General features: G+C 40.6%; 1 protein-coding gene across 4 annotated transcripts in view; it reads left to right on the top strand.

Moving 5' to 3' along the window:
• ctdspl2 (CTD small phosphatase like 2) overlaps positions 1 to 13,133 on the top strand; it is a 47,851-nt gene that overhangs the window by 20,076 nt on the left and 14,642 nt on the right. For 3 of the 4 annotated variants that reach the window (XM_087139689.1, XM_087139690.1, XM_087139688.1), the window contains exons 3-7: positions 2,567 to 2,638; positions 8,059 to 8,194; positions 9,162 to 9,269; positions 10,067 to 10,336; positions 11,205 to 11,316. In XM_087139689.1, the coding sequence (XP_086995815.1) occupies positions 2,567 to 2,638; positions 8,059 to 8,194; positions 9,162 to 9,269; positions 10,067 to 10,336; positions 11,205 to 11,316 (698 nt within the window). The remainder of the gene's footprint in view (positions 1 to 2,566; positions 2,639 to 8,058; positions 8,195 to 9,161; positions 9,270 to 10,066; positions 10,337 to 11,204; positions 11,317 to 13,133) is intronic. The other variant, XM_087139691.1, reaches the window with a different exon arrangement.

Genomic DNA, 13,133 nt, shown 5'->3' with positions numbered 1-13,133 from the left:
TGGTTTTTTTAAGTGAGATTTTCACTTGTCTGAAATTGATCAGCAATTGCATTCAGAAGACAACTTGGTAAGGCCAATGTGAATCAAAAGTGGTGTTGCAATCAAAGAAAAGTGTAGTTGGGTAAATATGACTTTTCCTCTGGATTTTCTTGTTTCATCCGTTTTTATTCAGTTTCACTCAAGATTTGTGCTTTTATTTGCATTCTGATCGTTGCCCATGGACCATCTTACATTTCCTTCGTTGGCATTCAGGAAAAAAAAATGAGACAAAACAGCTTAAAAGCTCCACATCAGTCACCTGTCTAATTTTGTCACGTTCCCTAACAAGTACAGTTAAGATTTATCTCAGAAACATTGGTAAAAAGGAAACCACCCTACTCTGTTGTATGTACACGTCATGTGCATACATGAACCAGTAACTGCACCTGTACATGTAAATCCCCGTATTATTTTCAGTCGCCTGCTGATGTGTTGTAGTACTAATGAAAAATGGCAATAAAGTATTCAGGCCTATCCACTGTATACATTCTGGGTGCCATCGTGGAAGATGGACAGACCGGAAAATGTCACTTTAGGCCTCGCCATTGGCTCTGTAAAATAGGCTGCCACCGAGGCATGCACAATCCATTATTCAGGATTAGTGAACATTTTTTCCATGTCCATTAGGTGAGCGTCATGTATGGTACATACTTTTATTTCATGCGTGCTGAGTGATAAAGAAGTTGTCGTTAATTAATTTAAATATTGAAATGTCCATGAGGGTCTTATGTATTTTCAGCCATAATCAGAATCGTAACTATTGGTCTCTATTCACATACTAGTATATATCTCAGCATGAAAATTGCTTTAGAGTTTAGACAGAACATGCAGGATTCATCATTCATTTTAGTATTTATCTTGGAAATTAAAATGAGAAGACTGATTCTTTTTTTTGTTTGAGTTGATTTGAATGATGGAAACATACATGTACATATACACCGACTGTCATATTAAAATTTTTTGCATGTACATGTTCATGTAGGTCAGCATGTTACATGTACATGTAATTCAACCATCATTTGAATGAACAAATCAGTGAAACAAAAAAGATCTTTGTTGAATGTTCAAAGAGAATGGAATTGAAGCTGAGCTGATTACTGCAGTGTGAATTCATTACCAGAGCCCTGTCTACTTTGTGGGTCATCTACATGTACTGCACAGTATTACGTCAGGGCAGTGAGGAGATGAAAGATGTCAATTGGTAAGCAGGTGCGAGACTCACTGCAAATCGCAACTTTCCACACTGATGGGATGGTGAATTATTTCCCAAGGACGTGGCAGGCGCCTGTTATTTGTGCGTGTTTGAGGATTGGTTTCCATCATAAAATGCAACAGGCAAAAGCTGTGGCTTGTGTGGAAAGCATGCAAAAGCACTGAACCGGTGAGAAGTCAGACATGTAATTGTTCCGTGTGAGTTTATGCAGTGGGAAAAGGACATGTGACTTTTTACATTAGTGGAGCTAAGCATTTTGAACCTTGAAAATACCGCGTGCATCAAGACTTTGAAAATCAGTACTAGCTATGTTGGACTTTGCATTTTTACCATCATAGTTTAAGTACATGTATTATTTGATTTTGGAGGGGTACCCCTGACTTCTTAGGTTCAGTGTAAATCATATACTGGTACGTGTGGAATCTTCGAAGATTTGGGATGGCCCAGGTTAAAATTAAGGTGATTTGGGGGGTTTGGAAGTAATTTTACAGTGAGATCTTAAGGAGGGGACATTTTCATGACTTGTAAGTTACACAGTTCCACTTAAAGATTATTTGCGTGTCCAGTTTTAAATCATAAAGGGATCAGCTCCAGACTATCTGTGTGAACTACTCAGTGTTAGAATCAAGTACATTCACTCTGCGTTTGACAACCTCAGGTGCAATTGGTTTACAACAGTCACTAGGCATGACTAAATACTGTGGTAACGGTTGCTTCACAATAAACCTTTTGCAAATTAAACCGGAATGAGATGGCGGTCGCTATGCAAAATCTTGTCCCGAATCATTATCACGAGGTACCGATATAGCAACAGTGCCTTTAGTGTGAGGAATTCAAATTGTTATGTTTATGTGCACTCAGATAACTCAGTGTACCAGATTTTATTGACATTGAACTTGCGAAAGGCTTATTTGTGTCCCTTGTCTGTAATCTCCACATACCAATGGAAAGTCGATCTGAAGACTCTCTAGACATTTTTGAAACTCGCTTGAAAATACATCAGTTTAAACAGTACTTTTCTTCATGGGTGGTTTAAATTTCTTGTCATTTGTTAATCTCTTGTTTTGTTGTACTTTAATTAATTTGTAAAATGTTGTAATTGTACAGTGCTTTCAGATGTCTGTGACATGGAAAGCGTTTCAAAATATCTATTCTTATTATTTAATAAAGTAAAGCCTGTTTTGTGTGAGGCTGTGGTGATTTTTCCCTGTTGGTTAATTATATTTATTCCATTCATTCTAGATAGACAAAACAAGACCTATGCGTGTGTGTGGTTTTTGTCATCCTTTTGTGCTGTTCTGTTCAAATGTGTAGGGGTTTCGTCTCTCCTTTTCACCCTGCGGACTCATCTCCTCTTTAAAGACTCTAATATGGTCTGCCCCCTTGGTGAGTGTGGTCTAGCCCAACCTTTCTTGACTTTGCGTTAGTGTGAGGGGTATACCATTTGATTTCGGGTGTGTTCTGATTGGGAAGGGTTTATGTTGGTAATCACTAATTACATACAATATTTGTGTGTACGGCACTGTACACAATCAATGCACAAATTATGTGAACTTTAAGCACATACTGTTTTTAATCAGTCTTGTGTCACATTTCAGTTTATTGCAGTGTTCACTTGTATTAAATAGATGTGGGGGTTTTTGTCTGAAACTAACCTTTAATGAACAGCATTTGCACCTGCACTATGTATTGATTTGGATGATAAGGAGATTGAGGAAATATGTGTACGTCACATCAAATGCGTGCATGTGTGGGCAGAATACAGGTGTGTGTACTGATACTTGCAGGGTAAATTAATGTGGATTATATTAATTCACCCAGTTAACTGGTCAATGTGTTTTACCCACATTAGCGTTTGGTTTGGTTGTTGCTAACTGCCGTCATCAAACCGCTGATAAATATTAATCAATGTACGAATTCAGTTAGCTGTTTGAGGATGATTTGTGTTAATTACAGAGGAGTTTTGAATTGTATTGAGTGCTACTAAATATGTAAATCCGTGTCTCTGACTATACATGTACCTAAAGTGCTCTGTTCATGTAATATGAAACCGTAGGATTTACATGTACATGTATGTATAAGCAGTGATCCATGTGCGCTGTATGTACATGCACATGTTCATGTACAGCACCAGTACATGTAGGTAATGCCTAATTACTCAAGATTATTTACCAAAGACGCAAATAATTGGATGTTCTTCAGATTTTTGAACTCGAACAAGTTTACACTGGATGTGGAAAAGACTCACCCTCAAGCTCATTGCTTCATGGATAGCTGTACATGATTATGGAATATATTCCTATATAAGTCGTTCCATGGAAATAATGTACCGGTGCAGGTACTTGTATGAACAACAAATGTACCTACTTCCAATTCTTGACTCACATTGTTCTCTTCTCATGCCTTCCCCCCTTATGTTCTGGGCCCGGTGCATTAGCCACTGTCAAGATAATGGGCTCACAGCGACGGAAGCTCGTTGCATAGTAGCCACTGTTGCTGTCATTTGCTCGTCAGATTATAGCCTGTTATTCAGCTTGGTTACCGCTGATGTTAGACTTGTAGTCTCAACGAGTCCTCGGATGTCAAATTCGCTGGACGTCAAGTTATGTGAAGAATGGCAGTGTGTATACATGTGCACATGTTGGTATTGGTCCGTGCAGACAGTAATATTGTGCAGGTGTGCGTTGGTCGACATTCTGTTTAGGTTGTCTGATTGCCCACAGGAATGTCATTTTAATGGCTGGAAGGGCAAATGTTATCATTAACCTTTCTTTACACAATTACACATGTACAAGCACCTGCAAATGTTTGAGTGTGCATGTTTTTAAATACCGGTACTTGTACATTTATACAAATAACAGTATAAATGTACATGTACATACATGTACATGTACATACATGTACATACATGTACAGTATCACACATTCATCATTCACCTTTGGTTGCAAAGGTGCCGTTGGAAATCGTAATTTGCATACCTTTTTTAACTGGTTAATGACAGAAATACCGGTAACTTGGAATCATAGTTCAGCAGTTGTTTATACAATTCGTAATGTCGGCATCAAAAAGGAAACAGTAGAGGAGGTGTATTTTTAACCCTAACAGTCCCAAATCCTCCAATTTCATATGATTTTACATACACCCTTGGGGGTTAGGGTTGTTGTCAATCCTGTGTGCTGCTTTACAACTAGACTTGCTGTGTGTTTTATAATCATGCGTTTATAGGTCATTTTACGTAGAAGTTCACCTTACAGATTTTGGTATAGGATTTGAATATTATCGGTATGTGTACGTTCATAGCTGGTGTGCAGTGTCGGTGTACTAGCAGTCACTGCAAACTACTGGGTACTGTCTGAAAATTTTGCTTCGTGCACAGATGAACACAGATCCAATCATGTTACTTGCATTAATACCAAGCGTATGAAAATAAGTTTGCTGTCGCCCTTTAGCCAACGCAACAGTTCCCCAGGTCCCTGGTGGGGTTCTGTCATGACAGCAAGGTTTCATTATCCCCGGCAAGGCCTCCAGTAAAAATACGCATGACCCACATATAGTCTCCCCCCCTCCTCTTGTACACGTACTGACAGACGGTCATGTGTTTGTGGTCCCCACCCACAATCGACCAAATGGTTCTTATGAGTCATACTCCCGTTGTCTTACGTGTCCTGGCTGTGTGCTGCGTTCATTCCGACCAAAATGGATTACTATGCGGGGAGCTTGTGTGCATGCGCTTCCTACATGTATGTGCATAGTGCCATTTTAGTTTTACCACAAAACCACATTGGTACATGTATGTTGCAGTCCATAGTGTGCCGTCTACGTTGTGTCACCGCAATACTACGTGTACATGTACACTGTACATGTATATTTACATGTACAGTGTTTCCTTTAATATCAAAACTGTATTTGAAAGTTCTGTCTCCACCACTGAAGCTGCTTGCAAAAAGTGGCGGCCTGCTTTTGTGTTCAGTTGATGTCATCTGCATCGTCTTTTCTGTTGAATTAATTTCACCCCACAATTTATTTCAAGGCCATTGGAAGCTGCAAGTAAGATTTGCAGCGGGCCAAACATGGTGGAGAATTCATTTTGTCTTGTGGACATGTATTTTGCATCTCTTTTTCAGCGAAAAAAGTGGTTTTCTTCCAGGGCTGAATGCATTTCCAAACTGTTATTCCTTCAACTGCATCCCTTCTCTTCTGAATCTTTTTTCTAAATGTCATCGCCGTTAAAAAGATTATCACTTGCCGTGCACCTGTCTCAGGTTTCACTTCTCTTGAGTGTGCGCGTACATGTACATTGTATATTGTATTCATACTCATTTCTGTACTAGACAGGCATCACAAGTGTAAGCCACTTTGTTACTTGCCAGGCTACAGAAAGTACTTGAATTTTGACTTTGTCATGGAGGAGGTCTTCCCAAAAGCGTCAGGTTTCACCATGGAATACTAATTGCAGATACTGATGATGAAATGGTACTCTGTTGTTAATGCACTTTAGCCGATATGAAATCTCTGTGTATCAGCACGTACAGGTTGTATCATTTTTTCATGTACCGGTAGAAACACACCCCTCCCCCAGCTATTTTATGAACTACATGTAGTCTTTCAAAAGCGATAAATCCCTTGGGGTTTCTAAAAGTGGTTTTGTTTGATGATGGAAAAGCAAAATTGCACTGGCTAAGAAGCCCAATGCAACAGTGCATGGTGTGGCTGCTACAATGTACTCTACATGTAGGTACATGTACATGTACCGGTATTCTACAGGGTGTCATAGAGACACATTTTGGTACTGTGTAAGTTACCAGGACTGTGTAAGTTGTAACCAGGACATTGTTGTAAAATGAGTAGAAAACAGGCAAAAATGGAAGAATTCAAGAACCGAGGATATTTTGCAGAATTTGCTCTCGATAACAATATTCTGTCATGACATTGTTCTTTATATTGAGAGCTGACTCTATCTGATAATATGTAAACATACGTAATATGTTCACCTTTCCGAGGGAGGAGGAAGGGAGCCATTTTTTGGGGGCGGGGGGAAGGAGGGAGGTTCAGGGTTTGGACATGGTTCAGAAAAATTAACTATGACCACCTTAGCTTCCAGTTATTTTCTCGGTCTCTTTAATTCGGTTTTCCAAATATTTATTACAGCCATAAAGGACCATAATTAACTGCATGAAGTGTGAACATCTCATTTGTGATGCTCTTATTGTAGAGATATTTGTACATGTTGTACTTGTAAATTGATTTCAAAATATACAGTGAGTGTCAAACTTACATTCTCAGAGGACCATTAAGGGAGTTTGCAATCCTTAGTTGTAAGAATGGCTGTTCCAAAGAAGGTGAACAAAACGGGTAGACTTTTTAAACTTGTCAGAACCAAAACTCATTGGGGGTGTTGCCTTGTTTGTTGAACTCAGTACCAAAAAGAAGGGAGTGATCGTGGATTTCTTAGCTGCAGTATTCTGCCAGTACCTTGGATCATTTTGAGGATCCACGCATTTCACTTCGACCGAGGCCTTTTAAGAGCATGCTCAAATTTGTCATAATTGCATGCTTCCAGTGATGTCAGGAAAAACACAAACTGCTGTCGTTACTGCTTGCTTGTAGCACAGCGAGGTGGGAAAAACAATCACAGTCAAGTTAGATCGTTGGCGTTTTTCCAGGATTTTGAAAAAAGTCAAAAGGATGTGAATCAAATCAGAGCTATGGTTGACCTCACACCTCAAGCAGTGGACTACTTGGGCCAGATTTTGTGTGCTCAGTCTGTTGTCTTAAATTTTGTTGTCTATCTGAAAGACTTTGACGTTTACTGGTTTGCCAAAAAATTGGCATCAAGCAGGTGTGTAAGATAACAATCTTCTGCTCATGCCTCATGGAGAAAGATCATAACCATCCTTGCATTCTTGCGATGTGACAAATTTCACAAGGATTTGAAGAGATTTGACATATTTCTTCCAAAGTACTTCCAATTTTACTGAAGTGTGCTAGGGACTAGCCCCATGCACACACACTTGTACCGATGTCTCTGTTGTCAGTAGCCTCTCTTTATGCAGTGCCTGAAAAAATCCCTAGTCATCAGATTTGAGGATCTTACATCATGTGCTGTTAAATTATTCATTGTAGTGCAAAGCAGTCACAGTTGAGCTTCAAAAGAAAAGTCCTACATGTAAGGTTAAATGGAAGTTCCATTGCTCAGTCACATGAGATTTCTCAACTCAAACATGCAGGAGATCCAAGGATTTATTCAGGCAGATATTTATCCAGGATTTATCTGGGGATGGAAAGGTTTATTTGGGTACTTGTACAAAACAAATTTAATTGTGTTGCATTTGCCCATTCGAAAATTTCACCAAGCTTTGCCTGAATAGGACTGTTTTGTTTTTCTTACCATTCGTTATTTGCACAGTGTAACATGTTTCCATTCTTCTCACATTACACCAAAAGTTTCCATTGCACATCTTTTTTCTTTAATGTTCAAACAGAGGCTTCGGGTCTGAAAAACGGTGAAATCTTGCCAAACAGTAACTAACTTCAGCACATTTATTCATGGGAAGCTCTTTCAAATGCACTGTTCAGTTTTAATCCTTATTTTTTCCGCTGTCGCCTGACAACTTGGTGTTTTTCACACCAGTACAGGCGTCTGTCTGCTAATCGTTTCAATTTTTTTCCCCCTGTTGAAGGGGACGACATTCTTCAAGTACTCCTGGGGTTTCTTGCACGCTCGAATCTGGCGCCATGTCATTCATATTCACTGACAAATCCTGCGTGTTTTGATATCCTTGTCTTTTTTTTTTCTTTACATCAGCAACAGTCGGATATTCCGTGCAAGCGGAAGCGGGAATTGGCAGACGACAACTCCCCGTTCATCACGTCAACGCCGGTCCCCAAACCGAAGAGAACAAAAACGGAGCCAGCAGTTGATGAGTGCAACAACAATACAAGTAAGTCCAGCCACCAGATCCCATCACTTACCTTTTTTTTTGTTTGATCAGTTATCCAGACTACAAATGTTTTTGAAATCAAGCATTTAGAGGCGAAATTAATGAAATCAGAAAGGGAAAATTTAATTATTTGCAGACAAAATTGCTGTCTAAAGCATATTTCACAGTGTTGTAAATAAGCTCAACATACATGTGTATGCCCAAATATAAGGCCCAAGAACTATTGTTCCTTTTTTCCCTTACTTTGGTATAACCAAACATTCAAATATCCGGTGGAATGGAAGGTCGAATGTTGGAATATTCAATTACTTAAATAAATCTTATTCACAGGGAAACCATTTCTGATCATGTTCCCGGAACCTTTCTTATAATTCACCATTTTCCGGACAATTAGGTGGTGCCAGACTACATGTAGTTTGGGTTCCCTGCATCCTTTCATTTTTTCAAAATCTGGCTTGAAACATATTTAACATTATTCGTCAGAATGAATGGCATTAATTTGTAATGACTTTTATTTCATTGCTTTCAATTTCATTACCAGATTCCAAATTGAAAACAGTTCACCTCACTTTCAATTCAATATAGCTGACTTGTGAATGAGGCCAGTTGACCCAGGCATAATTTCTTTCCGTGTGGCAATCTTTTTTTAGTATGATACACAGGTTCCTCACCCTGAATTTCTAATATTCCTCGTGTTCCATTTCTATCTCTGTTTGCACTTCTATTTGCATTGAAAACTTTTAAAGCTGAAAGAAGGACAACCAACCGGGGTGTTGAATGCATTGTATGTCAGAGTGTGTAATGACAGTCAAATGCTTGATTGTTTTCTTGAGGCTCTCCCACGTTGTACCTGCACATTCTGCTGAGAGAGCACAACTCTCAGTCCTCGTAGTTCCAAGCAAATTGAGCACAAAGTCAAGTGCTTGTTTCTCTCCCCTCTTCACCCACATTTTCTGGCTTGCTGCAGTTCCGAAGAATGCAATGGCAGCAAAGTCGGCTCAGGATTATGACAGCCCTCCCCGGACGTCCCTGCTGGGCACGCTGTTCAGCCCAGTTTACCAGTTTCTTCGTAACGGTAAGCAGGTCTTCTGTTCTGTCCTCTCTTAAACTAAAGCCAGATGTGAAATGGTATCCTATCTCGGACACATTTTTGTTTCACCATGTAATGACAACGATTTTTGTGGTATTTTAATGTCAGCATTTATGTTTATGATGTAGAAATATAATTTTTCAAAGTTCAGGTGCTTAACAAGTCACGGGGGATTCTGTTCTGCTGGACACGAGCAGCAACAGAGGCCCTCCTGGACTGGATTAAAGAGACACCAGTTGACATGTTGACTACCATCCATGAAACTATCCCTGGGTTCCTATCCCTAGGGTGAAGTGGCCTTTGCCACTGCGAGTATTCTTTTGGTATACACTACAGCCAGATTGGAGAACAGTATTCTCTGTCATTGTTGTGTTCACTTTCTCAGCTCAACAGAAATAAAAGTAACAAAAAAATATGCTCGCACGGGTACTTTGCTTGGCAAAGGGGGCTCCCTGTGTACATGTATGTATCATCGGCAGTCAACATGTTGCATGTAATTGCTGAAAATGCCAAAGGATCTTTCTGTTGAAATGGTTTGCAAATGTGCACTACCTGAAGCCATCTAATCCGTGTCTGAGCCAAGCTGAGTCCAAAACAAGCCGAGTCACAAGTCCCAAAAAATTGGACTCGAGTCCGAACTCGAGTCCGAGTCTGGACTCGAATCCTCCATCACTGCCTGAAGCTGGACATGGTGAATGTCATTTTATGCAAAAGGACTCTGCACATTCTGGCCGTTAACACTTTATCATTGTGTGGGACCTCCATTGTAAACCCTTTGCCAGGCATGACAGCTGAAAACAAGGAGAACCTGCCCAAAGTGGCCGAGCGGCCAGGCCTGGACTCTGTCTCAGCGGACTCTGTGTGCCAGGAGGCAGCTGTTCCTAGAATGCCTCCGTCTGACGCAGTGACAACTGGTGCCGAGTTACCGGCTGGTGTAGCGTCGATAGCTGAAGGGACCATGCCAGTGGCAAATGACACTGACGATGACGAGGAGGAAGAGGAGGAAGAAGAGGAAGAAGACGACGAACAGCTGGAGGAGAAGACCATGACAGGTCAGGACAAAAGGGACGGGAGTCTTAGGAGTGCATTGTTGGATAACAGTGTTGCATAACAAGGACAGTTGACATCTGTGACATTGAGTGACAAGGCGTGAATGTGTCGTACTACTTTGGCTCTAAATCCTTGAAAATTTCTTCAAAAGTTCCACTCGCTCTCAAAACTTGGGTAATAAATCATTTCTGGCCTAATATCAGCTGGAAGTAAAAGTCCTCCATAGTGGGTGTGTCCTTCCCCCACTAGTTCATGTTCATCCACCAAAACAAGGGGCCATAAGGGCAAAGTGGACAGACACTCCTTTTGTCTCCTTGATTTGCCAGGGTCTCCATTACAAAATATACAGATTTTATTCCACAGGCAATTAAAATACTGCTTACTGTGAACACAGAGGAGAAACACATTAAAGACACAAAAAAACACTTCATCAACCTCTATGTTATAAATATATGCCAGAGGATTTTGCATTTGGGAAAGACTCTTCACAGATCAGACTGGAAACCAACTTTTTCATTTTCACATTTCAGGTCGCATCAGCTAGCAATTTGTAGCGTTTTAAAAATTTTTCACATGAGGGAGACTGCTTGAAAAGTTAGTGGGTGCTGGTGTGTTTGACATTTGGATTTAAGTTGCAGAGCCGCACAGGTTGAATGGAAATTCTAAGGGGGTCTACAAGTTAACTTTAGAGGCCATTTTATCTACTTTCCGGTGCTGACATATACCATCAGATGACAGGCAATAAGGTTTGACATTTTGTGTCAACATAATACCCCCCTCCCCCCGACAAGTAGTCCTAGTTTCCTCGTTTTTTCCCCTGTTGGGCTCTGGGGAAAATCAAAGTTTTTTTCTTTTTCTATGTCCGTCCAGATTCGAACCATAATGAGATGATGCCCTGCTCGCTATCTGCCTGCAACACATACGTGGACGATGACGGCCTTGATGCCGATTACGCACTGGATGAGTGGGAAACCTTTGATCCGTGAGTATTCAAAAAATTACATGAATTACTTATTATGTGTTATGGCCATAAAGCAGAAATGACTACTATTTAACGCCTAACAGTTCGGAAGTGATCAAACGACTCAGGAAAAACACTTTTAAGTCATGCGAAACCCTAAAGTACAACCACTCTCTTTAAAGTGAAGCAAAAGTTGTGGAAAATTGGAGCCTAAGAGATCATCCACTGTTTCGTGGGATTTTGTGTCCCTTTAAAAGTTCATGTACCCGCAAAGAGTTTGGTACGTGCTTCCTGCACAGTTTAAAGATCATTGAGACTTCATGAAGGTTCCTCCCCAAAAAAGCCTGAGGATAGAAGGTTAAATCAAGTGAAACTTAGTTGGTCTAGGCTGCTTGCACTGCATGTTTTCTCGGAGGTTAGATGGAAAGGTGCTTCCAGTGGATAGGCACCTATGGCTGCAAACATCAATGCAGCACACAGGGCACCTTTAAAATTGATTTTATAATTCTGGCACTCCAGTCTCTAATTGGCAACATCCTATCCCGTCCATTTTTCTTCCTGAGTAGGCATTAGATTCTGATGAGGTTGCGACCTCTGTGAGCTACCGGCAGAGCCCATGCGACCTCCGACGTTCGTACCGTTTGGCAAAAAAAAAGGAGGAAAAAAAAGAACAAGAAAAAAAAAGAGCAGCCTGTTCTTATCACATCTATCCTCCCTCGGTTCAACCTCATCAGCAACTGTTACACAGTGACACACTTTCAAGCTCTTCCTACAAACTAGCGGATGTGTGCATTTCACTTGGCATCCTAATGGCCAGAAAAACACGGGGACCCTGAGAGGAAAATGGAAGGAGAAAAAATGGGGAGGGGGGGGAGAAGAGGCTCTAAACCCTTATGAAAATAGACGCGGGGATATTTAGCCAAGCTAATGTATTGTTGTTAAAAAGAACAAACCCTGTGATGGATGGGCTTTTTGGGGGGGGGTGACATGCACAAGTCATTTCCTGTTTTGTGTTTGGAAGTTTGGCGACCCACATCTGCAGCCGCACGATGCTTTTCGCCGGCTCGGATGTTGTGCAGATAATTACCTCACCGGATAATTTGTGGGTGTGCAGTGTGCATGTAGGATTTTGAATTGTGTGTGTGACTCATCGCATGCATTTTTGCGCTGGACATGTTTGGCACTGATTATTCATAGGAGGCATTTGGTGTTCGATTCTAGTTGTTTTTTCAGACGTCCACATTTCTGTCGTGTGGCTGTTTAGTACTTAGAATGCTGTTCAAGTCTTTTTAACTACATGCCCTGACAGTCTGTGTATGCAATTTTTGGCTCAGATGTGCTCAGTCAATTGTTAGTGTCATGAGATGCTGAGTCCAATGTGCATGCAGTTTAAAGGGGCCATGTAACAGGCATAGAGCATGGTTCAATAACAGGCATAGAGCATGGTTCAATAACAGGCATAGAGCATGGTTCAATAACAGGCATAGAGCATGGTTCAATAACAGGCATAGAGCATGGTTCAATAGAAACTTGACTTTTCCAGTCAGTGGCAGATTTCTCAAAAATCGGGGAAATTTGTAAGAACTTGTTCTGATACCTTGAAAATAACATTTCGAAATGACAATGCCTGTAAAGCTTGAGTGGAGAAAAGGTGCCCATTATGGTAAAATACTAATTTGTCCTCACCCATTTATACCAGATCCATAGACGTTAATCTACATACCACAGAAATATTCATTATGTTTTTTTGGGTGCGGTACTGGACTCACCACAAGTTTCCACAAGTCCATCACAGGTCATCCTGTGTGAAGTTCGAAGCTGTTGGATTTGGCTGCCAC

Source organism: Acanthaster planci, linkage group LG08 (assembly GCF_054643075.1).
Source record: "Acanthaster planci isolate LZ-2023a linkage group LG08, COTS_SCS, whole genome shotgun sequence".
Taxonomy (NCBI): domain Eukaryota; kingdom Metazoa; phylum Echinodermata; class Asteroidea; order Valvatida; family Acanthasteridae; genus Acanthaster; species Acanthaster planci.
Note: the sequence above shows the minus strand (reverse complement) of the source record. Positions and strands in the feature narration are given on the sequence as shown.